Source organism: Alosa pseudoharengus, unplaced genomic scaffold (genome assembly GCF_046254945.1).
Source record: "Alosa pseudoharengus isolate Yale_2024_CS ecotype anadromous, Long Island Sound unplaced genomic scaffold, YU_APseudo_1.1 YU_APseudo_1.1_scf_3, whole genome shotgun sequence".
Taxonomy (NCBI): domain Eukaryota; kingdom Metazoa; phylum Chordata; class Actinopteri; order Clupeiformes; family Clupeidae; genus Alosa; species Alosa pseudoharengus.
The window spans coordinates 21,656,762-21,684,261 of NW_027468718.1; the positions used below are offsets into that span (position 1 = coordinate 21,656,762).

The following is a 27,500-nucleotide window of genomic DNA, read 5'->3' on the forward strand; positions in this document are numbered from 1 at the left end:
TGGCTTCTGTTGGGTTTGGCAAGCTGACATACCCCCCCCCACACACACACACACACACACACACACACACACACACACACACACACACAGATGGATGCACAGATACACACACAAACACACACACACACACACACGTGTGCATACACGTGCTCTTACGCAATTTCACAGGCTTTTTTGTCCTTTTAGATTAGCTTTCATGTCCAGAGCCGGCGGACGGGTACGGCAGGGCACACATAAGTGCCCCTGACTCCTGTTGTAGAGTGGTCTGAAAGCACTGCCCCTCAGACACACTGCTGAACTCTTACGATCCCTCTCCTTTTTTTTTTTTTTTTTTAATTCTTTCCATTTCCCTCCTTTTCTCTCCCCAGGGTGTCTCCTCCAACGCCTCCTGGGAGCAGGCCATGAAGATGATCATCAATGACCCTCGCTACAGGTAGGCTCCCCCCGGCCCTCTGCCCAGCTCCCTCAGGGCCTCTCTGGCCTCTGGGGCTGTCTGGCCATCTGGACACTCTCGCTCTTTTTTTTTTTTTTTTTTTTTTTTGTCGCCCCCATCACACAATCTCTCTCTCTCTCTCCCTGTCTCTCTCTCTGCCCCTGCCGTCCACCACAGCGCGCTGCCCAAACTGAGCGAGAAGAAGCAGGCCTTCAACGCGTACAAGGTGCAGACGGAGAAGGAGGAGAAGGAGGAGGCGCGCATCAAGTACAAGGAGTCCAAGGAGACCTTTCAGCGCTTCCTGGAGAACCACGACAAGATGACCTCCACCACCCGATACAAGTGAGCGCTCACACCTCAGTGCCCAAGCTATGCTTTTGTGGGGGCGGCCGAACTAGTTCCTCTGGAACCAATTAGTTCCTCCTGTGACCCACACTGGCGTCTTTTCCCCTCCACCTTTAGGGAAGCAGCCATTTCTGAACCTGCACGTTGGCTTCCAAGACGAGAAGGTTCATGATGCTAAATGTATAGCGTGCCCAGAATAGTTTGGCGGAGGGCATATTGGGGTTGTAAGTTGAGCTGGAGTGCCGCAGGCGTTTCAGGCTCTCATCAGGAGCGGCGGGTTTCTGGAGCAGTGATTGTGGCGGGAACTTGACCTCCCGCCAGTCTGGCAGTCTGCGATTTAGTCGTCATGGTTACACCCTGGCATAGCTTGAGTGGCTGGTGGAAGAGAGGGAGGGGTGGGCAGGGTGGGGGTGGGGGGGTTTATGGTTGTTCGGCACGTGCTGCGTTGTCGTCAATACCACACGTTGCGAGCGCCTGTGACTCATGCCATTTGCGGGTCATTTGCAAGTCGCATCATTTGCATCCGAGCGATACAATGTTGGTAACGGCAAACTTTGCAAACAGGCGGCTTCCCAGCGTGAGGCCGGCAGCTGTGGGCTTGAGCGTTTGAGAGACGTTGCACTGCCCCCGTGTGGAAACACGCTGGTGTTGCAAGGAGCTATAGGAGCATGTTTCAGTTCATGTGTGAACATACTGTATGTTGAAACCTGACTGTGTCTGTGTGTGTGTGTGTTTTTCAGGAAAGCAGAGCAGATGTTTGGAGAGCAGGAGGTGTGGTCCACCGTCCCAGAGAGGGACAGACTGGAGATCTACGAGGACGTGCTGTTCTACCTAGCCAAAAAGGAGAAGGTAAAACCACTACACAATTCTATTGAACAAGTTATCATGACACACACACACACAGTATTGAATGATAGAATAGGTTGAGGGCCATAATTGTCTGTAATCCAACCAAGGCATCTTGGGTTAGCATATGATGACTTGGTCAAACATGTTTCCCTTATGTGTGTGTGAAGTACACCTCTGCAATCTTCAGTAGATTGATCTCTTATCTCCAATGTAGGGTCATGTGAACTCTCTGTTACTGTGCAGTCAGATTAGTGCTGAGTACTTCTAGAATGTTCTCTTGACTGCATAAGTGCGTCTGTGTCTGGGCCCTACTCTGTCCTGACGGGTCTCCCTGGTGACCCCCATGTGTGCTGCAGGAACAAGCCAAGCAGCTGCGCAAGAGGAACTGGGAGGCGCTGAAGAACATCCTGGACAACATGGCCAACGTGACGTACCGCACCACCTGGTCGGAGGCGCAGCAGTACCTGCTGGATAACCCCACCTTCGCCGAGGACGAGGAGCTCCAGAGTATGTACTCCCCCCCCTTCCTGTCCCCTGGTCTGACCCCATTTCCTTATGCTCTGTGCGGGCTTAGAGGTCTGAGGCTTGCCGTGTGGAGATAAAGTGGCCCTGGCTGCGTCTGTGTGCATGCATAAGTAATGTGGGAGAGCTGCGGCCTGCGCGGGCTGATAAAGCTCGGACGCTCAGGGTGGCTGTGTGGTGCCCGGTAGAGGGGGGGGTGGGGGATGTTCCGTTTGTGTGGACAGGTTCACAGGTTGTGTGAGTGTGTGAAGACTCGTATGGATTTGTGAAAGTGATCGTCTGAAAAATGTGCCATCTGAATGCTATCCAGCTCAGTGTGTGCGCGCAGTTCAACTGTTTGTAACTTTTCTCATGTAGTTTGGAAGTGTGTGTGTGTGTGTAGATTAGGGGTGAAACATGTGCCTGCCAGTGTGCATAGCCTGTGTATACAAAACAGTTCTTTGGAACGATGACACACAAGTCAGAGAAATCACCTATGTACATTCGTAGGTATATGGGAAGTGTGTCTTTGTGTGACTGTAGGAATTTTGGGGTATATATTTGGGCTGTTTGCTTCATGTTCTGTGCAGGTTTTGTTGAAAATGGAAGGGTTCTGTTTAAGCAGACGTAGATGCATAGTTTCTATGTTGTACGGTATGTGAATGTGCAGGTGTATGAACATGTGCTGCGTTGTTTGACAGACATGGACAAGGAGGACGCGCTGATCTGCTTCGAGGAGCACATCCGCGCGCTGGAGAAGGAGGAGGAGGACGACAAGCAGAAGGGCCTGCTGCGGGAACGGAGGCGCCAGAGGAAGAACAGAGAGGCCTTCCAGGTGAGCCCCCGACCTGACCCGCCCCGTCACTATGGCAACGCCACCGCCACGCCGGCGCTGTCGTCAGCCGCTAAGGAGGAGGAGCAGCAGCCGGCTGACCTCTACGCGCGGGCAGTGTTGATGCCCTCCTGCCCCGGCGGCACCGTTTTTATGCCCGCTGCTGAGAGAGAGAGAGAGAGAGAGAGAGAGAGAGAGAGACTGCTGCTTTACTCTTGTCACAGAGCACACTGGTGAAGGGTGACAAATGATCAAGTGATGGATGGTGGCTGTTCTCTCTCTCTTTCTCGCTCTACCCCCCCCCCCCCGTTCGATCTTTCTATCAGAGGGTGTTGTGTGTCGGGGAGTTGACAAATGAAATGTCATTTTGGGGTAATGCAGTAACAGGCAGCCTAATGAAATGGGCCTTACGCTAGCTAATGGAGTGGCCTGAGGCTGTGCGAGCGCTCTGTGGGAAATGTCCGTCTCAGTGAGGGCAGGGCCGGTGCAGATGGGCTCACGTCTGGACTTCTCTTTCAGAAATTCCTGGACGAATTGCATGAGCACGGGCAGCTCCACTCCATGTCGGCCTGGATGGAGATGTACCCCACCATCAGCTCCGACATCCGCTTCAGCAACATGCTCGGCCAGCCAGGTAACACACACACACACACACACATATGCCTTTCCACACTCAGATATTCACATGAATGTGTGTAGTATCAATTGACATTGCAGTCTTGGTGGTGGGTGACCAGATGTGGAATGACCAATGTAGTGGTTTGTGCTGCATTGACCATAGGTTCGACACCCCTGGACCTTTTCAAGTTCTACGTGGAGGACCTGAAAGCACGCTACCACGACGAGAAGAGGATCATCAAGGACATCCTGAAGGTTTGCACAAACTTAAGCCTCCAAGCTGTGACCTATTCACCACTGGCCATCAGTGCTCTGCCACACTCACCATGTACACTTGTCATGACAGGACAAGGGCTTCCTGGTGGAGATCAACAGCACCTTTGAGGACTTTGGCTCGGTCATCAGCTCAGACAAGAGAGCCACCACACTGGACGCTGGCAACATCAAGCTAGCCTTTAATAGCGTGAGTCTAACTCTGGTCATGTACAGACTGAAGCTGAGAAGATAAAGATGTCCCAGTATTTGTTGGAATGTGGTAAAATACAGGCTAATATAACAGGTTTGAGCTGGTCTGAGGCACGTCTGAACTTAACTCACTGCTAAAAAAATTTTTTTTTCAATGAATAATGAAAGAAGAATATTTTTTTTAATTTTTTTTTTTATCATCAATAATCATCTGGATCCAGATATGTGTTATGTGTTGGTGAGCAATGGCATATCTGAGCTCCTAACATCAACATTCGGTGTCCATCCTGCCTGAAAGCAGCTGAAATTGACAAACTTGTGCCTCCTGCAATAACATCAGAGTTAGCTAATTTATCACCTAACGTTACTTGTTGCTAGCACACATGAACATGTCACAACAGACGTGAGGAGATCCTCATTCTTAAAACTGATGTGCCGATTTGCCCAGTATTAATAAGCACCCCCTAGTGATGTAAGCTCACTGTGTGTGTGTGTGTGTGTGTGTGTGTGTGTGTGTGTGTGTGTGTGTGTGTGTGTGTGTGTGTGTGTGTGTGTGTGTGTGTGTGTGTGTGTGTGTGTGTGTGTGTGTGTGTGTGTGTAGTTGCTGGAGAAGGCGGAGGCGCGGGAGAGGGAGCGGGAGAAGGAGGAGGCGAGGAAGATGAAGAGAAAGGAGGCTGCGTTCAGGAGCATGCTGAAGCAGGCCACACCGCCGCTGGAGCCCGAGGCCACCTGGGAGGGGGTGAGTGTCCCACCGGGCCGGCCAACCCCACCTCACCGCTACGCTACGATACGCACCTGAGCTAGAGAGACATGGATACAGTATCAGCACCCGTAGCTCCACCATAGTCTCTATTCAAACCACAGATCTAGCCCAAGAGAAAAACTACTGAAAATGTCACATCTGTTTAGGTGCATGTATGTCCATGAGTGAGATGTTAACTGTGTGTTATCCAGTGATGTGATATTGAGTCTGGGTGTGCTATGCTTAGGCGTACTTCATTCATCTAACAAGAATATGTCAAAAGACTAATGTTTAGGCATAGATATGGTTGTACCTGCGTGCTGTGATGTTCTTTGGTCCAAACAACCCATTTTTCTGCTCTAATTATTTTGTTCTGTGGCTGTGGTCTCCTTCAGGTGCGTGAGCGATTCCTAAAGGAGGCTGCGTTTGAGGACGTGACCCTGGAGTCCGAGCGAAAGAGGATATTTAAAGATTTCATTCATGTCTTGGAGGTAACGCACACTATTTGTGGACTATATCTGGCACAGACCCTCTCCCCAGCTGTGTGTGTGTGTGTGTGTGTGTGTGTGTGTTTAGAATGCAGCGATTTAAGTCCTAACACACAGTCCGTCTTCTCTGTCCTCCCGCAGCACGAATGTCAGCACCATCATTCCAAGAACAAGAAGCACTCGAAGAAATCGAAGAAGCACCACAGGAAGCGATCACGCTCTCGTTCGGTCGGTACTCCGCGTCTTCGCCAAGCCCCCCCCCCCCCCCTCCTCCTCCTCCTCCTCCCCCCTTAGCTGTCTAGTCTGTCGTGTGCACAAGGCAGAGTTCCACAGCGTGTCAGTTTATTAACACCCCAGAAATGGCTGCGCCGCAGAATGTCCTCGCTGTCTCTCTCTCTTTTTTTTTTTTTTTCTGTCGTTGTCTCACACCTGAGTAGCTGAGTTTGGAACAAGCTGTTCTTGCTCTTTAACAAGACAATCTTGCTGTTATCAGATGTGCCAAGGCTTCTTTTAATGGGCGGTTTCATTAGCCCTCAAGCCACAGATGTTGAGGCCAAAACCCAAAGACACAGCCCTATAGGTGTTATTCAAGTTAAATTGAATGGCATAGTGTTTTATGATCATGCTATGTCCTGAAAAAAGTCCTGTTTTCATTGTTTTGGTGAATCTCTAAAGCCTCACCAAGTCTGTATGACATGTAGACATAGTAACCAGAATCTTAGTGCAGGTGGTTTAGGAGTAGCTAATGTTAGCAGTCTTGTTCTGTGTGATGTGTCCTTATCGTGCCACCCATCTCCTGTCCCCCCTGCAGGGCTCGGAGTCGGAGGATGATGACTACCACAAGAAGAAGAAGCGCTCAACCTCCAAGTCCCCTTCGGAGCACTCCTCCTCTGGAGAGTCAGGTGTGTGTTCACCCCGCCGACACGCTCACAGACCCCCCCCCCCGGCACACGTCACTCACGTTGCCTGGTGTCTCCGGCAGACACAGAACAACAGATCACGCTCCTGTCGATGCCCAGAGGCTAACAATTTGCAAAATGTTTTTTTTTTTTTTTTTTGGTCTTTGTAGAGAGGAGCTACAAAAAGTCAAAGAAACACAAGAAGAAGGGCAAGAAGAGGAGACACAAGTCGGTAAGTGGAGAGCCGTATTAAAGGGGCATGTGCCGCCACCTCTGTTCCCCTGACGGGAGAGCCAGAGGCTGGGTGGCACTCGCTGCGCTGTGTGACCTGTGTGGCTTTGTGCGGCTTTGTGCGGCTTTGTGCTGATGGCTCTTCTCACCTCCCGCCGCCCAGGCCTCCCCTGAGTCGGACGCAGAGAGGGACAGGAAAGGGCGTGAGAAGGAGCGAGAGAAAGACAAAGAGAACGACAAGTCCAGGGGCAAGACACGCTCATCGTCCAAACAGAAGTCCCCCAAGAGGAAATCGGCCAAAGAGGAAGTAAGGTCATGAGGTGTTATTTGGAACCCGGTGGATGCATCTATCCGTACATTATAGCTGCAGTCTCAAGACGTACTGAATAGCTTGTGTGAGAGCTTTCAGTGAGGTCAAAACACCCGTCATAGAAAAGCATGACCGTCTTTTAAATAAGGTCAGTTCTCAGTTGTGCTGTTGCTGTTGTGACTATACTAGACAAGGTCCAGAAAAATAATTATTTGGAGAGTTGAGTCAACATTACATTACAATACACAACAGTACATTGAGTGTACTGACATAAGAATGAATTATGCAGTGCCAATCAAGCAAGCCATACAGATTACTGGCCGAATTCCACTTACTTTTGAAAAGTTACAGCTTGTTGGTTTGCTGCCTTTTGCCTCTACTGTGTCTCTTTGTGAAGTGTTTTGTTTGTCGTCAGTGCAGTTGTATGACCCGCACCTCTCTCCTCTCAGGGGGGCTGGGATACATCTGGCAGTGAGCTGAGCGAAGGCGAACTGGAGAAGAGGAGACGGACCCTTCTAGAACAGCTGGACGCCCCCTAGTCTGTCTCGTGTGTGTTTTAACCCTCCCTGTGCCACCAATGCATTCCTCCTCTAGCTCTCTCCCTGTCCTGTCCTGTCCCATCCCATCCTCAGGCAACATAGCGCTCGTTGCACGCGTGGGTCACATCACGTCACAGCTCTCCTGCACTGGGCAGGGTGGCCGGACGCTTTGTTGGGGAAAGGCCCCTTTTTCTTTTTTTGTTCTTTTTGTTTCCTCCATCAGAAATGTTATTATGTGACTCTTTGTGATGCGAGGACACCAGAACTGTTATTCAGTGACACAGATTTTGCTTTTCTTTAGCTACTATGTTGCCTTTTTTATTTTGAAAAGTCTTTCTCTTATTTTTGTAGGTAGCCTTGTATGTACGATTGACCGTGACATGATTAATTTTAAAAACGAAGCCACACTGACTGTGACTGCCTTATGGTTAGCATTCACATGCAAATCAATTTCCTGTGAATAGTTTCACTGCTCTGAAATCATATTCAGGGATAAGCATGTCTTATCTGAATCATAGTGGAAATGGACTTTTTTTGTGTTTGGTACCAAGCGACCTGGTTTGCGAGCATCTTGGAGAATATTTTAAGTGTAATGCCAGTAATTAAAACATTTGAAATGGATAAGTATATTTCCTTTCTTTTTTTTCATGTTGTTGGTTATAAATGGTAAGGAGACTTACTTTCTAAGACTTACTTCTAAGTCAACTCACAAGAGAGAAACTCACTGTTTCATGGCTAGTCTTATCTAGATTATTTCTGTTGACAGACAAGAAATTCACAGGCAAACTAGGGTAGTGTAAATAGTTTTATTTAATCATAGTCATTGAGAAATCATGGATCTAACTTAGAGATCTGTTATTAAAAAGTTTTTGTGATACACACACATCTGTACTGGCTAAATACTTTTCTGATCAAAATGAAACAAAACAAGGAACATGCCAGTTATTTACCCAGTCTATAAGATGAAATGGATGAATGTGTTAAGACAGCAGATGGTCATACTATAAATGGGAATGTTTATGGCCTTCACAAGACTAAATGTCCCATTCCTCTGTGATGTTAGTCGATCATGATGCATGACCGCTTCCATCAACCCACTGTTCGCCAGATTCATGTTCTCAGCTTAATTTAATATACAAAATGAGACAACAACAAAAAAAAAAACTATAAGTTAAAATAACATTCAAGATGTATAGCACAGGGTGTCGTTTTAAACAATATGTACAATATTATCCTTTTTGCAAATGAGTGGATTAAAAAGTAAAAAAAGCAATTTTGTAGCAAAATATCTGTACATTTAGATTTTTTTTTTTTATTTTCATTTGTAGTATTTAATATAACTAGATGCTGGAGGGGACTGGCACATCAAGTGGAGCTGAACGGAATGAGTGGCTAATAGTCTTAGTGGTTAAATACTATACAATAAAATCATGAGTGGTGGACATGAATGCTGCCATTCTTGAAGGCAGCACCCCCTCCCAGACTGTGGAATATAAGAATCCAGTTTCTCCTCCCGGTTGGTTTTGTGACGAGCCTCTTCTGTGTTTTGATACGGTGAGTGACATGAAATGTAACCCTACAGTAGGTTACACTCCATTAAGTTCATCTCATTTTTTTGTCTACATCTCTCCTCTCTCCCATCACCCTTAATGATTCGTTCCTGTAGGCACAGGGTCGGTGAGAAGCTGACCTGCAATGAGCTTGGTCCACTTCACGGCTTGGTCCGCTAACCGTTTTAACACTTAATAACTGCAGCGGCAACACCATAGCACTGGCGCCCTGTGTACAGTTCGTATTGGCCTTACCAGTTCATACTGGTCCCATCCAGAGCCTCTGACGTTCCATCTGCCTACAATCCCCACCCTTCCTCTGCTCCTGCTGCTTGATCACGTCTGTCTGGTATGTTACGTACAAACATACACGCTGCCCTTGGACTTACACTTACTGGTTTGGATGGCTGGAACCAGGATATATTCCTCTTATAAAAAGTAGCCCTTGAGTATATGGAGGAGAAGTTTTTGAGCACTTGGAATAGTCCAAGCATGATGGTGATAGCACCGGAATGTAAGATACTATGGGATTTCATAGTAAAAGAACCTTTGTCGGAGTAATGCTCGTGCTTACAGAACTATATCTTACATTTGACGATACAGAGGTAACCCATGAAAAAAAAAGCAACAATCTTCTTATGTGTCCAGTTTTACAACTAGGAAAACAAACAATGACAACAGGTTTAAAGCCAGATCAAGTCGTTACTTGAAGTAAACACAACATCCGAACAAAGTCATAAACATTCTGATCGTATCCGCACAAAAGAAAGAAAATAAAAGTCATTAAGTTCAGGCACTTGGCTTGTCTAAAGTTCCCATTGGGTGACCTTCCAGACTCCATCTTCCTCAATCCCTCTCCATATACAGTCTTTCATTCTGAGGCATCAGCCTCCTCCTTCCTTCTCTCTCTCTCTCTCTCTGTCTCTTTCTTTCTCACTCTCTCTCTCCACATCATCACATACTCTCTCTCCCCTCAAATCACCACCTCTGTGTTGTTGAGCGGCCGCAGGTTCTGATCATCAAAGCGGCGCCTCACGCTCCTCCTCACCGCGTCGGCTCGTCTGTACGGCTGATTGCGAAGATCTGAGGACGGGGAGAGAGACAGAAGGGGGCCGTCAATCATGCATCGCCATGGTGACAGCTTAGTGCAAGCCCCGGGTAAAACAGGGCTGCTTGGCAGACTGGCAGTCACACAAAGCAACTTGAGGTTTGACAAAAAAAAAAGTCCTTCCAAGGATGTAACGCAAACTAATTTGTAAAAAAACTAAAATCTATAAATAAATTGTGTTCTGTGAGATTTCATTTCGTCAAATATCTGCTTTTCTTATGGGGATGGGGAAGAGATAATAGCCATTAATGTCTGCCCTGTCAATGAAACCAGCCTGCTTCCCAGTAGGAGGAATTTCCCTGAATTTCTGAGAGTATGATCTTAACACATCTCAAAGAAATACCAGTGGAAAAGGGGGTAAGAATGGGGATTAATATTCAACATGATCATTTCACACATAGTAATCAGGTCGATTGATTGTTGAACATGCATAAGAGATAAGGAAGAGATGGGAAAGGCGGAGGGGTTAACTGAACATGTAAGGTTTTCAGAGAGAGAGAGAGAAGGGAGGGAGTGGGAGGAGAGAGGAAGGGGGGGTGGGAGGAGGTAAAAAAAGAGGTGCTTGCCAGGTCTGGGTCACATCCACCACCACAGGGGTGCTATTGGAGGAGTTCCTTACCCTCGAGTGGACATTGGGAAATTTAGTAATATTATTCTTCTTTAGGGCTGGATGAAGAGAAGACAAAATGAAGGTTAAAAGAGAGCAGGCGGGACGACCGCACACAGAGAGAGAGAGAGACGGGGCTCCGCAGCACTGACACTGGCCTTACAGCTGGAGGCAGCAGCAGGGGCAGGAGGGAGGGGCAGCAGAGTTGAGACTGAACACAGCACAGAGGTAAGAGGGCATGGCAGGGGGGGTATTGGGGGAAGACTAGAGGCAGTTAACTGACATGGCAGGCAGGCATTAAGGCGGCAGACAAAGGCAGCTTTGCTGATACGTTCTGTCTCTTAAAAACCCAGCTCGCTTTGCTTAGTGACTACCAGCAAACCAAAACAAATCTTTAGTAAAGCTCTTATCCAACTCTGAACAAAAAAACTCAAACAAAACATACATAACAACTGAAATGAATGTTCTGAGCAATACACAAGTCGTACTTTTCTAATAGTGCCGATCTGAGGTTAGCTGTTGACAACTGAACACATGCGCACAGCCAGATCCATGCCACTGTTAGGTTCAGCTGGCAGGCCATGGTGGCTGGATGGAGATGGAGCTCACAGACATGTTAACGCTGAGCCTGAGACTCAGAGAAGCCATCTGATCATGTATCTGGCTGTGTGTGTTAGTGATCACAGGAACACAGATGTACTGGTTTCCTTAACATGCCATGTAAAACAAAAACAAAAAAACTCATGCAGCAACCCTCATGCAAGAGATAGGAACCATAACTTCTCGCGTGATTGGCCAGGGCCACAGGTGATGTCAAGCAACATCACTGTACTGGGGGACATGCTTGAGCCATGTGCAAGGGGAAAGCGTGCGAGTGAGCTAATTAGCAGTGAAGCGCAAGGCATTGTGGGAGCAGAGTGTGAGCGAGCCAGCGTCATGCAAGAGCCCAGACAGACAACAGCAGTGACACATCATTATGGATGAACAATCATGATCGCATGGACAGATGAACACACACATACAAACACACACAAGCAAGGTATAATGCCACAAATGTTACAGTCACTGAGACATCTGTGTGATACACTTACAACACAGTAGGAACCATGGATGTTTAAAAATATGTCTATAACACAGCTCCCAAAAAAGTTCAAAATAATGTGAATATATTCATTTTTAGAAATATATCTACTTATAATTAGTGTTATTGTTTTGCATGTTGTCAATTAAACAAAATTCTGTAGCTGCACACTATTTGCCGTCTAACTCAGGAACAGTAAAAAAAAAAAACTGAATACGAGTGACATCAGTTCTGGGGTGTTTGAATATGGTTCCGCCAGCAGAGGGCGCTCAAAGCCTTCTCTTCTGCTGGCAAGTGATGGTACATTAATAGTACATTGCGACGGTACTGAGCTAATATTGACTGAAGAAAATTGAGTGGCGTTTAATGTTGACCTCGGCGGTCTGGTGCAGTGCCAGGGCGAGTGGTGTGGTCTCGCATCCTGACGTTCTCTGTGACATTATGTTTGCTTTGCTTTATTACACTGATGGATGGGTGAGATCCGTGGTGACACACTTCATGCAGGAGAGAGGGGGAAAGGGGCCCACTGACAGCCCCTTCCTTGCTGGCACACACACACACACACACACACACACACACACAGACACAGATACTCACACAAACGCACACACACACACAGATACTCACACAAACACACACACACACACACAGATACTCACACACACACACACACATCCAACATAGGACGTCACGTATGGGCTACGTGAATAGCCTGCCTCAATAGGAGGAGGCTGGTGCCCCGTTTCCCCCTCTTTGTCCCCCACCCCAAACTCTCCCCCAGAGAAAGAGAGAGAGGGAGAGAGAGAACAGCACACGGTGGAAATAAGAGTGAGGTGCGGAAGAGTGAGGTGCGGAAGAGTGAGGTGCGGAGAACCCAAAAAAAAAACGGTGAAGGGTGAGAACGGGAAAGGGGGGGAAAAAAAGAAGAAAGCACTTCTTTTTTTGTGAAAGGGTTGGGGGAGTTGTTTTGTTTCCAGAAACCTTTGAGAGAGAGAGCGTTAGCTTTAGTAATGGCACTCCTCAGCGAGCGCCGACTCGCAGAAGAACCGAGACCCCCGCTTGGCCGTTCGGGCGGTAAAGGGCGCGCTCTTCAGCACTGCAGCCAGACGACACACACACACGCACACACACACACACACACACACACACACACGGCCAGACAAAACACACACACACACGGCCAGACAAAACACACAACACAGACACAGACGTAAAGAGGGAACAATGTTTGTCAGTCTACAAACATGGGTTACATGGCAACAGGTTAGCATAGAATTGGTTAACAAGAATCTGAGCCTGATGTTTGAATGGCATAGCATGGTAAAGCACACTCTACTGTGTGTAAGCTACAGTCTAAATGGGCCAAACAGGCGGCAGGGAAGTTGGTTTTCAGCTGAACACCTGATTTAGCCGTCAGCTTGATAGGTCTACAGGCTATACCACTTCCTTCAGCAGTTATGGGATTAGCATGCACTTGGCATGGCAGGTGTGTTTATGCTTGTGTGTGTGTGTGTGTGTGTGTGTGTGTGTGTGTGTGTGTGTGTGTGTGTGTGTCAGTGTCAGCATGTCTTGTGTGTGACATATCCTAAGGATACATATTTTTGGGCACCAGACTACACTGTTACTGGCAGTAACCCCAGTGTGTGTCACCTGAGGCTCTGCAGTGGCGCTGACAGGCCATCTATCTCAATAGAGACGATCAATACACACACTGCATCTATATCTAAGGGCCACTCTCAGCCTGGGCCTGCTAGCTAGCGCTACAGCTAACGGCTACAGGAACTGATCCTACACACACACAGATCTGAGCTAGCTGCAATGATACTGCTGATCCTACACACACATCTGAGCTACAGTAGCTGCAGATGAATCTGGATTAGATCTATGGCCCAGCGTCTAAACACGCAACAAAATTTCCTGCGTATGAAATTTTTGAGAGGCCATTTTAGTTGAATCACCATGAGTTAAAGCTGTTAAAAGGGTTTGTTAGTCATTTTAAACAGCACAAACCACAGTATTAATGTATTGGAAGAGGAATGGGAGAGCCTACATACAGTATTAATGTCTTGGAAGAGGAATGGGAGAGCCTACATACAGACAGACTGAACAGTGTGCCTCACCCAATCCCAGAAGCACACTGCTTGCTGTAGTGAGTTTGTGTGTGTGTGTGTATTTGTGAGGCTTTGTCAATATGTGTGTGTGTGTGTGTGTTCTACAGTGCTATGTGTGTGTGTGTGTGTATTTGTGAGGCTTTGTGAATATGTGTGTGTGTGTGTGTGTGTAGTTGTGTACATAAAGGAAAGTGTGTCATATACACTGCTCCACACTGAGCTCGTGTCTAGACGAGCTGTGCCCTCTTACCACAAGGCCAGCTCGATCCAAACACTCTCATCCATGGCTAAATGATACCCTCCGATCGCAGCGCACCAGACTCAGAGCCGCGGAGAGGAAATGGCACAAATCCAAACTAACTGATGACCTCAAAAACTACCAGACACTCCTGGCCTCCTTCTCAGCCAGCATCACTGCTGCTAAGACGGCTTTCTACAATGACAAAATCAACAGTGCTACAGACACTCGAAAACTTTTTTCAACCTTCAAATCGCTACTCAACCCTCAGATGCCTCCTCCTCCATCCAGCCTTACTGCAGACACCCTCGCCTCATTTTTTACAAACAAAGTGGCGGCAATCAGCAGTCAATTCTCTACATGCCCACTCAACGCATCGGACTCAGATACCGCACTCCTACAACCTCTAGGGACTGCTAGATCATCTTTCTCAGCATTCACGCCTCTCTCTGAGAATGAAGTATCTAGACTCCTGACATGCAGCCGTCCTACCACATGCTCGCTGGACCCTATACCTACGAGCCTACTTCAGTCCATCAGCCCGACCATCGCACCAGCTATCACACACGTGATCAATGCCTCGCTAACCTCCGGCACATTTCCAACAGCGTTCAAAACGGCCCGGGTAACACCGTTACTTAAGAAAGCTTCTCTCAACCCTGCTCAAGTCGAGAACTACCGCCCTGTCTCACTCCTGCCTTTCTTATCCAAAGGCATTGAACGAGCAGTCTCCAAACAGGTCTCTGACTTCCTTTCACAGAACAACCTTCTGGATCCAAATCAGTCTGGGTTCAAAAGCGGCCACTCTACCGAAACGGCTCTGCTGTCTGTAACAGAAGCCTTAAAAGAAGCCAGGGCGACCGCTCGGTCATCAGTACTCATTCTGCTTGACTTATCGGCTGCCTTTGACACGGTTAATCACCGTATCCTTCTCTCTATACTCGCTAACATGGGAATCTCCGGTTCTGCTCTCTCCTGGTTTGAATCCTACCTCACAGGACGCTCGTTTAACGTATCATGGCTTGGTCAGCTATCTGCACCTCATCATCTCACCACAGGGGTCCCCCAGGGCTCAGTACTGGGCCCCCTTCTCTTTGCTATCTACACCACCTCCTTGGGACAGATTATCCGTTCGCATGGCTTCTCATACCACTGCTATGCAGACGACACACAGCTCTATCTGTCCTTTCCACCTGATGACCCCTTGGTTTCAGCACGGATCTCGGATTGCCTCTCAGACATAGCTACATGGATGAAGGCACACCACCTCCAGCTGAACCTCTCAAAGACTGAACTGCTGGTCCTCCCAGCTAAACCTACCATACACCACGACATCAACATCAAATTTGACTCTCTGTCTGTTTCACCTACCAGGACTGCAAGAAATCTAGGAGTTGTTCTCGACAACCAACTAAACTTCTCAGATCATGTTGCCTCAGTCGCCCGGTCATGCCGTTTCGCACTCTACAATATACGGAAAATCAGGACTTACTTAAATCAAGATGCCACCCAACTTCTGGTTCAGGCAATAGTCATCTCACGACTCGACTACTGCAACGCCCTCCTGACAGGTCTCCCAGCCTGCGCAGTGAAACCACTTCAGATGATCCAGAACGCGGCGGCGCGCCTGGTCTACAACCAACCCAAGAGGGCACATGTTACCCCGCTACTCATCCAGCTACATTGGCTACCTATGGCGGCCCGCATCAAATTCAAGGCTCTAACGCTTGCCTACAAAGTAGTCTCCGGTTCTGCTCCCACCTACTTGAATGCCTTCATACAGACATACGCTACCTCCAGACCGCTGCGCTCCTCAGACGAACGACGTCTAGCTCTACCTCCGGTACGCTCAGGCCAATCCAAACTTTTCTCATCTGTTGTTCCTCGCTGGTGGAACACACTGCCAGCTCCTACTAGGGCAGGGACATCCCTCTCCATTTTCAAAAAACTCCTGAAGACCCAGCTCTTTAGAGAACATCTCCTCTCATAGCAACACTTACAACAAGTCTTGCTGATCCTAGCACTCACCAGCCGTCTTAAACTGACACGTAACTGTTAAAAACAGCACTCACTGATGCACTTATTCTTACTGTACTCTAATGTTTTTTTAAATTGTCCTAATATTGTTGAGAATTGCTCTAAACTTAAACTGTTTACCATGTTGTTAGTCGCTTTGGCTAAAAATGCGTCAGCCAAATGTAATGTAATGTAATGTAATGTAATGTAATGTAATATACAAGTATGTGTGTGACGATGGATATGTATAGGGTGATATAGTAACAGAGTGTGTGAGTGTGTAAGTGAGGTGTGTGTGTGTGTGTGTGTCGGCGGCAGCTGCTCTGTACCTGTGATGATGTCTTCGATGGCGCCGTCTTTGCCCTCATAGACGTGCCTGCTGTCCTTCACCTGCTTCTTCCTCAGCTCCGCTATCAACTCCTGCTGCTGCCGCTTGTTCTTCTGGGATGGCGACTGCACACACACACACACACACACACACACACACACACAGACACACACATAGACAAACACTATTGACACGTCTCTTCAAGTTGGTACAATTGTCCGCATTCTTAAAACTCTGGGTATCACTGGACTGTGCACCTGAACAAGACATAAATGGTGATTTGTGTGAGTGTAACTACTGAAATGAATGGCTATGCATCCATTTGTGTGTGTCTGTATTACGTGCGTATATATTTATGTTCACACAGTGAGTAAAGAATAGTTGGTGCGTGTGTGCATGTGTCTGTTTACAGTGAGTAAAGAATCCTTGGCGCGTGTGTGTGTGTGTGTGTGTGCCGTGTGTGTGTGTCGAAGGTCTGTCAGTGGCGTGGCCGCTAATCCCTGTGTGATGCATCTGATGTAAGGTGACACGGCGCAGCAGCCGCCTCGCTAATCAGCCTCCTGAGCACCTGCGCCAGATTACACATGACTCCTGACCTCCAACACCGACACCAGAGACGGAGAGAGAGACAGAGAGGATGAGAGAGAGGTAGAGAAAGAAAGGGAAGGAGCAGAAAGAAAGGGAGAGAGGGAAACAGGACATAAGAAGAGGGAACAGGAAGGAAGGGGGGGGGGTACATAGTGACAGGCTGTAGTAGAGGAGAGACCATAAGGCCGCCCCGTCGCTTATCCCACATCTGCACGGGGAGCAGAGAGAGAGAGCGAGACGGCACTGGACGATAACTCCAGGAGACGTGAGGAGGGGGACAGGTGAGGTGATGAGACGGACGCACTGGACGATAACTCCAGGAGACGTGAGGAGGGGGACAGGTGAGGTGATGAGACAGACGCACGGGACGATAACTCCAGGAGACGTGAGGAGGGGGACAGGTGAGGTGATGAGAGGGACGCACTGGACGATAACTCCAGGAGACGTGAGGAGGGGGACAGGTGAGGTGATGAGCAGGACGCACTGGACGATAACTCCAGGAGACGTGAGGAGGGGGACAGGTGAGGTGATGAGAGGGACGCACTGGACGATAACTCCAGGAGACGTGAGGAGGGGGACAGGTGAGGTGATGAGACGGACGCACGGGACGATAACTCCAGGAGACGTGAGGAGGGGGACAGGTGAGGTGATGAGAGGGACGCACTGGACGATAACTCCAGGAGACGTGAGGAGGGGGACAGGTGAGGTGATGAGACGGACGCACTGGACGATAACTCCAGGAGACGTGAGGAGGGGGACAGGTGAGGTGATGAGACGGACGCACTGGACGATAACTCCAGGAGACGTGAGGAGGGGGACAGGTGAGGTGATGAGACGGACGCACTGGACGATAACTCCAGGAGACGTGAGGAGGGGGACAGGTGAGGTGATGAGACGGACGCACTGGACGATAACTCCAGGAGACGTGAGGAGGGGGACAGGTGAGGTGATGAGACGGACGCACTGGACGATAACTCCAGGAGACGTGAGGAGGGGGACAGGTGAGGTGATGAGACGGACGCAGCGGGTGGGACAGAGAGGATGAGGATGCGGTCAACACATTGACAGAGTGAGAGGGACAGATAAGCATGGAGGAGAGGGACTTGGAGTCAAGTGAGAGAGGGAGGGAAGAGGAGATCAGGCAGACGGGAGAAGATAAGAGGAGGGAAGGAGGAAGAGGGTGGTGAGTCTGCAGTCGGTACCTTCTGGTCCTCCTGTTCATTCATGGCCTCCTGTTCCAGCAGCCTCTCCATCATCATCTGTTCCTGCCTTTTCCGATGCTCATTGTCCTCCTCCGCTTGCTGCACACAAACACACACACACACACACACACACACACATAAGCACATGTAAGACTAGCACCTGTCCATCTTTGATCCTCTGTTTGCAAACATACAGTAATCACTAAATGACTTCCTCTGTTAAACTAACCTCTCATCTCACCCAGAGTGCCCTGGGTTCCCCTTTATCCCCCCACCCTGACTGTTTCACTGAAGCAACAGAAGATACTAGATCCTAAATCTTACGGAATGATGTTTCCTTGGCCTTGGCCAGCATAATCTTAGTTCTTTACCTATCTGATAGCAACCCAGCACTCTAGTCAGAGATCAAAACACCACCATCACAGCATAGACTGTGTAGCCACCTCTAGCGGTCTCTGACTCTAGTGGTCTTGACTAGCACACTTAATCGACTTACTTTATTTCACTATTACATCTGCTTTACTTTGATCCCATTATTCAATTACTGTGACTGACTGAAGTGTAGCTGTGGCGACCACACAAGCAACATGCACACCAGCGCTTCTATGATTTCTGCTCGTGTCTTTTTCTCCAGGCTGGATTAATCTGCCAGATTAAGCCAGATAACACTAGTGTCACATTAAATTAGATGATCTTGAATCTGAATTACCCAACATCGTGTTATATATACTCTGGAATATGTAATCTTAGATTACTCCTAATGAGCCAAATGTACGTGCTATGAGACTCAACTAAATGCTACAACTTCCTGACATACTGTATATTAATAACAATACAGACCCTAACAGTTCTGCAAGAATATTGCATTGCAAGTGTAAGACATTTTCTACTTACACTAATACAAGACACAGAAGTGCAACTAAAAAAGTGTAACTGTGAATTGACTCTGAACGTGTAACTTAGGATGCAACTGTGAGAAAGGCACAATTAAAACGGGAATGACCGGATTAAAAGGCTTTAATTGGGAGCGCTGAGCCAGAGATTGCCGGAACCTCCAGGGTTTCCCAGCATAGCTCCCGCTCTAGACCTCTAAATCCTGCTTTACCAGACGGACGGCCCCCTGGAGAGAGAGGGATAGAGAGAGAGAGAGGGAGAGGGGTTGGGTGGGAAGGCTCACCCTGTAGGCCTTGACAAAGCGCACAAACACGGGGAAGAAGACGGAGGGAGGCGTCGTCTTGGAGTTCTCCCCGAAGAACTTCACGGCCTCGTCAAAGGCATCCTAGAGTGGAGGCAGAGCCATGAGGAAAACCTTGGCAAAGTTTCTCATGAGCACTTCTAAATATAAAGGACTTACTTACTTCAGCCTTACTCCGAAGCACTTCAATATTAAAGCAACACCAAAGAGTTTTTTGTACCTTAAAATAATGTTCATCAACTCATAACAGGGTGAACGGCACTTCTGCATTCGCTTTGCGGGCCCTCTATCGGCTATAACCGCACTATGTAAGTTTGCCAGATCGGGTAGCGGATCTGTAGTTCGATAGAATGAGACATAAGAAACTACAAATTTGACTTGCATGATGTCGCAATACATCGTACTTTCATAAAATCATGCAACATATTCTGACTTGTCTATGGACATCGTTATTTGCAAAGCCATTGCTGAATAAACAAATAGCGTGCGTGTGACAGAGGAAAAGTTCTTAGGTGTTGCTTTAAGTGCAAAAACGTTTAACTTGAACTTGTACTTGAATGTGTACAAAGCGATGTTTGGATAAGAGCCTACTTGTGCAATCTTGGCGTCGTCCTGCAGTTTCTTGAGCTTGCCCTCGTTCTGGGCGATGAAGTCCTTGAGGAGCGTGTTGTGGCTGTGCATCTGGCACTCGCGCTTGGTCAGGTCCATCCCCCGCTGGAGCTCCCGCACGTCCAGCAGCACGTTATCTAGTGAAACTGCAACACACACACACACACACACACACACACACACACACACCAATAAATACACTGGTGTGTACTCATCAAACCATGTTGTGGTGCCTGATCGATAATACAACAAAGGCTGCCCAGTCGGTCTGTAGTGTCCTTGGGGCACTGTGTTCAGACAGGACTATCACTCTAAAACTCTGTGCAAGTACACTGTTCAAGTATTGGAAGAGATCGCCAACTCTCAGTGCCGCAGTTTACACTGCAATGCAACAAGGAGACTTGACAAGTCGTCAGAACTACACTTATAATGTCGCCATGTTGTTTACGTAAGATAAGTTTCCGTTGTTTACAGACGAGTGCTGAGAGTGGACACGACCCACCTGCGGCGGCCTTCTCGACGTAGTGCAGCTCGTTGTAGAAAAGGGCCACCTGCTGATACTTCTCCTTGACCACGTTAGCAATGTAGTGTAACAGTGTGAGTTTGCGGTCCGTCGATTTAGTGTCTAAAAGCTGTAGAGGAGAAAGGGGGAGATGTTTAATATAAGAAAGCTAACACGTGTACTAATACACATATTGTATAAAGATTGTATCAGGAGAAAATCGATTTACCAAATCTAAACTCTGTAGTTTGAAACCGTAGACGGCTCCCCTCTTACTGCTGTTCATGTAGTTTCCAAGAGCCAAGATAATCTGGAGGACAACACACATCAGCATGTTATTCAGCAGCAAACAGGCACAGTGGTATCCATTAGAATTATGGATTTTTAACTTATACTTGATCGGTGTGCCTCGGATTATTTGCCTGCCTCAGAGCCTACGTACATTGGCACAGTGGAAAGTTTTATTTATGTCAAGAGGCTGAAATGAGAGTCTCTATATGACTCACCTCCAGAATCTTCTTGAGCTTCTGTGAGGATTTTATTGACACGGATGCTGCAATTACGGCGTGGAGTTGCTGTACAAGACACAAAGCAAATCAATACCACTTCAGAACAACAGACAGTCATGACCAAACAGGAAAAAAAAAACTTAGTACAGTAAATGACAGAAAAAGACACAGACAGAGAAAGCGAAAGACAGTGAAAGATAGAATAAGAGCGAAAGAGAAAGAGTAAGAGTGAAAGAGACGGAGAAAGAGAAAGTCTGTGAGGCGAGGGCCTGACTGACCGGCGTGAGCATCTGCACGCTCTCTGTGAAGTTGCCCACGAAGGCCATGATGGTCATCTTCTGCATGAGCCGCTCGATCTTGCTGAACTGCATCATGAAGCGGTCCTCGTCGGCCAGGTTCTCCAGCGGCTTGCGCTCCTTCTCGTACTGCCGCATGGCCTTCACCTCGTTCTCCGTGGGCAGGAAGCGCATCAGGCACTCCACAAAGTCCACCGGCAGCGTGCGCAGGTCAATCCTAGTAACACATGCCTTGAGTGCACGAATATATACACACACTCGGAAACAGACATGCACAAACTACAGTATATGTAAACACTTTCCTAAGTCTTCCTCAAGCAATCCGGCCTATAGAGTCTATAGCATACCCACACATACTACCACACAACTGAGCATGCTTAATGTACTGTAGTTCATCTACCATGACGAGTGCCAAATAAAGTGCAATAAAACTGCGTTCCTCATTACACAAATGTGTACACACACATACTGATAAAGGCACACAGACATTCATACATAATCATAGCAGTTGTAGGTCAAACCCTGTCCAGGGTCACCGGTACATACAGTACACACACATCACATACCATCATGTTAAACACATTCAACATAGCTCATTTGCCATGACACTGTGTGTCAAACAGTAGATTATGGAGTACTGACAGTCTCACAAGCAGACAGGTTCACAAACAGATCAGATCAGATTAAATCAAGACACACTAACAGATACAGTATGCATCACTGTCGTGGCAGGAGCCAGGAAATGTGAACTGTTTCAACCTATACATCAGTAACAATGTAAAGGCAACCATTTTTGTAAAAACGGACATATGACAGTGCTACAATAGAAACTGTCTTGTGGTGGTCGGCAGTCATGTGACTTACAGTTGAATGGCCCTGCAAATCTCCTCGGGCATCTTGCCCACTTTCCTCAGGGTGATGGCCAGGTTCTTGGCTCGGTTGGAGTCCAGCAAAGACACCTTGTTGGGGCCCTTCTGGATGGACTTCTGCTTGCTCGTGGTCAGGTCGATGGCCGGGCCCTGCGCTTTGGTCTTGAACATCTCCTCAAACTCGTCTACGTTCAGATCCTGACAGGAGATAAAGGCAAAGCGGTGGGCTGACCAAATGCTTTGTATTTGTATACAACTCAGTTGCATTTTGTTTTAATTGACCAATAGCTAAACACAGTCCTTCAGATACATATCTCCTTTCTGTTTTGAGGAATATATTTGTGAATGATTACTTGGGAATAGATAAGCAATAACATCAACTACTACTGTAATCAGAGGTGTGGACTCAGACTCGAGTCACGATTTTTATGACTTCAGACTCGACTTGACAAAATTAGAAATGACTTGTAACTCGACTTGGACTTCCATGCTATTGACTCGAGACTCGACTCTGACTTTGCCTCTTTGACTTGTAATGACTTGACTTGCGGCATGGGTAAAATTTTATAAAAACAACTATTTTCTGCCCATACCAACTTCAGCAGCCTCAAGTTCATCGTTAACGTTACACCTGCATTGCAACGTTATTTTGCATGGAATGCAGGTCTCTTATCTATTGTGAGAAGGGATGAACATCACTGAACATGCTACCATTTGTCGTCTGACTTGGATCATGTGATATTGTGATGGATCCTCTGATCCCTTTGATGTGGTTTGATGGGTTCGATATAGCCTAAACAATTTAATTTGCTCCACGGAGCTAACCGAAACGATATAATCGATAATAAATCATCATCAATGACTGATGGCATTTCAAGCTTACACCCATATCAGCGTTGTGTTTTGCAACATAAATATCAAGCTTTCATTTGCGGTTTTCTATCGCTCATTTGCACGTCAGTGGGGGCCGTATATTCTGTACTGGAGCATGTGCTTGCTGCTGAGAAGGTCTCACGCACAGAGGTTAGAAGAAGGATGGCTTTGCATTTTCTACCAAAATACTTTAAAGGTGTGTATTTTTGTAGTTTAAAAATACTGCCAAATATTCTTGGTAAAACCAAAAGCAGAGGTGAACAAAGTAGCCTACACAATTCCTTTACTTAAGTGAAAGTACAGATACACCTTGTCAAATATTACTCCAATACAAGTGAAAGTTGCAAAGTCAAAATGCTAATTGAGTTGAAGTAGACAACTATACTTGTTTTAAAAATATTCAAAAATCAAAAGCACAACCATTTTTCCTTTTTAATGTAATATTTTTTATACACAATAATAAGATGTAAATCCTTTGGATGGTCACTAGGTCGTAACTAGCACTGTGTATTCATTCACATGAGTGCATTCACACTGATAATTTTGACAACAAAGTGCGCTGCAAGTAGGCTACACGGATGGTGCACTCATAATGGTAAACAAGTTGAGCGTGGAGAACTGGACACTCTTCGCCCTCAATGATCGCATGACCATGATGATAGAACACTTTGTTTAATTACTAATGGTCTAAAAAATTAGCCTGCATCGGTCCTCTTTCTCTGTTATTATAGTAGGCCTATTGGTATAACAAATGACTAGACATTTTTATATTGTAAAAAAGGGGCGGGGGCATTTACGTTCAGTTGTGAAGACCAATACTCTACATAGCCTACATAACGTGTTGCTGGCTGCACTGCATTCTAAGCCATTTTAACATTTTGAATGACAAAACAGCTATGGGGTGTGTAACATAGAATGGCTTAGAATGCAGTGCAGCCAGCAACATATTTGGGGACATTGAGTACAATGCTCCAGGCATCTTGGAGGAGAATGCACTGTAGGCACTGTTTCATGTCTCTGTTGCTGAGATAGTTTCGATCGTCAAAAGGTCAGAATCGCCAAGCATCTTGTAGGGGCTGTTTTTAAAGAGTAGCCTAGAGATTGTCTGTGCTGTGGCGAGTGAGACAAGGTAGGCTATGTGTTGCGTGATATCTCTGCACCCAAGTAGCAGGGTTTCGCCCCAATATACTGTAGTCTCAAGTCAATATATCTGCCTAAATCGCCTCGTCTTCTTAATCTGCATTGCCAGTTGTAGCCTACTCGTGAATACCAGGCCACAAGTAATTAGTGATTTTTTTCATTGGCTCACTTTTACTAACAATGCAACAAGAGATTCCACTCACTAAGCTATAAGACAATGCATGTAACTTATCTAACTCTAGGGGAGACGGTGAATAGGCTAACCTAATTCCACACCACATACATATCGCATACATATCACATACATATTCCATACCACATACATATCGCACGTTCGACTTATCGAACTCTGGGTAACACGGTGAATGAGCTAAAGTCCCAAAAAGTCGGTGTGTTCCTTTAAAGTTGCTTCATTAGCATGAAAGTCGGGACATGGTACTGTAGGCTATTACATAGTGAACTCATTAGAATCAAAAATCCTGTATTCACTCTTACTTTTCCTCAGTAAGAGAACAAAGGATAGCCTACTTTGTTTTTCAAAGTGAGCACATGAAACTAAACTTTAGATTGTATTTTGCTCATGTCCCCTTAGGGGCTCCGTACTTATAAGTGTTTTAAAACACTTCAATATGTCAAGTATGATATATTGAGAAGAATGATATATAGAAAGCATGATTGATGACATATTAATATGCAGTAATAAGATAGTGACTTGTTTAGGACTCGAACAAATAAGGACTTGGACTTGGACTCGACTTGGCCTTGGTAATACTTGACTTGGACTTGCTTGGGACATCTCTGTCTTGACTTGGGACTTGACTTGGACTTCAGCGTTAAGACTTGAGACTTACTTGTGACTTGCCAAACAGTGACTTTGTCCCACCTCTGACTGTAATAAATCACAACACATAATACATTTGCCCCTGCACACTTCCATAACAGAGTCTTCTCCTGGTCTCCTCACCTCTAGGATTCTCTCATCGTCGATCTCGTTGAAGACTGTGCCGTTGATCTGGTTGGGCTTCAGTGCCACCCAGTTGAAGACCGGCAAGCGGAACTTGGTCTTTATCGGCTTCTTGATCTTAACAGCTGCCCACAACACAAAATGATTCAATGAGTCAAACGTCAGTCGGGCATGCGCTCACCTAACACACACCAGACGAAGGAGAGGTCAAGGGGGCGTGGAGTGGTCGACTGTTGACCTGGGAATGGGATGAAGTACTCTATGAAAGTGTCCACATGGACTGGATGGACAAATGTGCTGAGGATTGAAACGCTGACCTGAGCATCAGGGCACACAACACATTTGCAAGACCACACTGACAATTAGAAGGCCCAGCGCTGATGACCACCTCAGGGGCCGCCCTGGGCCTTCTGTGGCCTAGATAATGTGACCGCTGAGTGGGCTGCATTCATACACTCTCTCTCTCTCCCTCCCTCCCTCTCTTTCTCTGTCTCTCTCCATCTCTCTTTCTCTCTCCGTCTCTCTCTCTCTGCCCCCCCCCTCTCTCTTTCTCTCTCTCCGTCTCTCTCTCTCTCTCCTCTGAGTGGGTGAGGTGCTAAAAGAGATTGGGAGGCGTGAGGTCCTGATGTTGGCGCCCCAGACTGCCAGCCTCCGTTGCGCTGGTCAGAGGAGGCTTATCGCGGCTCTGGAGTACTGGAGCCTGGCAGGAGCACTGCTGCCTGGGCATACACCCACACATTTTATTTCTCTTTTTTTTCTCATACACACACACACACACACACACACACACACACACACACACACACACACACACACACACACACACATTTACATGCACACACAAGCAAACATTCTCTCTCTCACACACACACACACTGACACACTGGATTGAGGTAAAGATTGAGAGTGTGGCTCATTCCAGGCTTGTGCAACACTTTCCTATATCTCACAACCAGTCGCTTGCAGCGGCACGCAAATGTGTTTCGGCATGCAACAAAGGGCACTAGGACACACACTTACACAAATCTACACACACACACACACACACACATACACACGTCTACCAAACACACACACACAACAGAGAGGGGAGCCAGGAGCACTGATGGTTCAGGGAAATGGAATATGGTATTTTCAGCCCTGGTCAGAATCATGATATAACTAGCATGGGTTTGAATCACCGTCTGGACGTCATCCGGTCTTACAGATGAATCTCCGATAAGAGATCAGGCTGTCACAGGCTGGGGAAGCTGACTCCAGCGGTATCAACCCAGCGGGTGAAGACTTGCGCCCTGGCACAGAACCTGCCACGACTAGCCTCTGTGGTACGGAGCTCTGCGTAGAGCAGCCTCAGAAATCAGAAGTTGAAAAACTGTCTGGGGGAGCGCAAGGCGCTGGGATGTGCAACACGGCAGCAGGCAATTTCATGGATGGTTTGACAAAAGACCAATAGACCAATCAGCACCCAGTGCCCAGGGGACAGCACATCCCAGTGCTGGGATTCAACTCTGTTCCATCTGACTCGGGCTCTAAATACCATACCCAGAAAAGGGGTGGGGGTGGGGGGGTGGGGCAGGTAGGACACTGTGATAAACATATGCACGTGACAGACCACAGAAAAAGAACAGAAAAAACCTACAGAACAGTTTGATGGGTCCCTCTTTGTTGGAATAAAGGAGGGGAAAGCAGCAAAAGGAAAACAAGCATATAGAAATGGTCGGAGAGGAAGAGAGAGAAAAACAAAGAGAGAGAGAGAGAGAGATCAGAAAAACAACAGATCAGCAGGGATTTTATTTCCAGAGTTACTATTAGCCGATTTTCCATTTGCTCACAGTTGCATTGAAAACAGAATCATTAAAAAACAGTTTGTTTAAACTTGAGCTTTGCTAAGAAAAACAAAAAACAAAAGGCAAAAAAGAACACAGTTAAAAAGCAACACCATTTAAAGCCTGATCACATGCTATCACACACTTAACTGGCCCAGTCAACAGCTACGACGGCTGCTCTTTCATGTTCAGTGCTGATCTTTCACCCACTTGTGATAATAGATAAAGGGGCTGATTACTATACTCCACTCATGACACCAGCCCTTCTGACTGAGTGCAGGGGTGTGCTGGGACTGCAGGAGGAGAGTGTGGTGTGTGTACCCACAGTCAGGTGATGCAGTGACTCAGGGCCAGGGTGTTTGTATGAGTCTGTGAGTGTGTGTGTATGAGTAAGTGTGTGTGTATTAAGGTGTGTGTGCGTGTGTTTGGGGGGGGGGGGGGGGGGGGGTTGGGGGTTAGGGGATGTTGTGGCCGGTGAGTCAGTCTGGCCCGCCCCAAAGTCTACCTCCGCAGGAGTTGAGGTGAGCAGGAAGGATAAACAGCCAGGGTCACTATGGGCTCTTATCACATGTGGATGCAAACACACACACACACACACACACACACACACACTCAGACCACTGGGACCACGTGATT

At 47.2% G+C, this 27,500-nt stretch overlaps 2 protein-coding genes across 5 annotated transcripts in view; one reads left to right on the top strand and one right to left on the bottom strand.

Moving 5' to 3' along the window:
• prpf40a (PRP40 pre-mRNA processing factor 40 homolog A) overlaps positions 1–7,881 on the top strand; it is a 17,205-nt gene extending 9,324 nt beyond the window's left edge. For both annotated transcript variants that reach the window (XM_076263565.1, XM_076263566.1), the window contains exons 12-26: positions 369–433; positions 611–775; positions 1,519–1,627; positions 1,984–2,134; positions 2,830–2,963; positions 3,480–3,594; positions 3,742–3,833; positions 3,925–4,041; positions 4,645–4,782; positions 5,181–5,276; positions 5,415–5,501; positions 6,085–6,175; positions 6,343–6,404; positions 6,567–6,710; positions 7,163–7,881. In XM_076263565.1, the coding sequence (XP_076119680.1) occupies positions 369–433; positions 611–775; positions 1,519–1,627; positions 1,984–2,134; positions 2,830–2,963; positions 3,480–3,594; positions 3,742–3,833; positions 3,925–4,041; positions 4,645–4,782; positions 5,181–5,276; positions 5,415–5,501; positions 6,085–6,175; positions 6,343–6,404; positions 6,567–6,710; positions 7,163–7,252 (1,656 nt within the window). In that variant the 3' untranslated portion in view covers positions 7,253–7,881. The remainder of the gene's footprint in view (positions 1–368; positions 434–610; positions 776–1,518; positions 1,628–1,983; positions 2,135–2,829; positions 2,964–3,479; positions 3,595–3,741; positions 3,834–3,924; positions 4,042–4,644; positions 4,783–5,180; positions 5,277–5,414; positions 5,502–6,084; positions 6,176–6,342; positions 6,405–6,566; positions 6,711–7,162) is intronic.
• A 146-nt stretch (positions 7,882–8,027) lies between these two features.
• The window catches only part of fmnl2a (formin-like 2a), a 66,833-nt gene continuing 47,360 nt past the window's right edge, over positions 8,028–27,500 (bottom strand). The window contains exons 16-27 of one of the 3 annotated variants that reach the window (XM_076263570.1): positions 25,039–25,163; positions 22,057–22,259; positions 21,175–21,409; positions 20,894–20,962; positions 20,617–20,697; positions 20,388–20,517; positions 19,868–20,031; positions 19,259–19,360; positions 18,082–18,180; positions 16,293–16,416; positions 12,580–12,694; positions 9,780–9,885 (exon numbers count right to left, since the gene is read on the bottom strand). In XM_076263570.1, coding sequence (XP_076119685.1) covers positions 12,603–12,694; positions 16,293–16,416; positions 18,082–18,180; positions 19,259–19,360; positions 19,868–20,031; positions 20,388–20,517; positions 20,617–20,697; positions 20,894–20,962; positions 21,175–21,409; positions 22,057–22,259; positions 25,039–25,163 — 1,424 coding nt within the window. In that variant the 3' untranslated portion in view covers positions 9,780–9,885; positions 12,580–12,602. Of the gene's footprint in view, positions 9,886–10,476; positions 10,577–12,579; positions 12,695–16,292; positions 16,417–18,081; positions 18,181–19,258; positions 19,361–19,867; positions 20,032–20,387; positions 20,518–20,616; positions 20,698–20,893; positions 20,963–21,174; positions 21,410–22,056; positions 22,260–25,038; positions 25,164–27,500 lie in introns of all 3 variants that reach the window. The other 2 variants (XM_076263568.1, XM_076263567.1) reach the window with 2 other exon arrangements.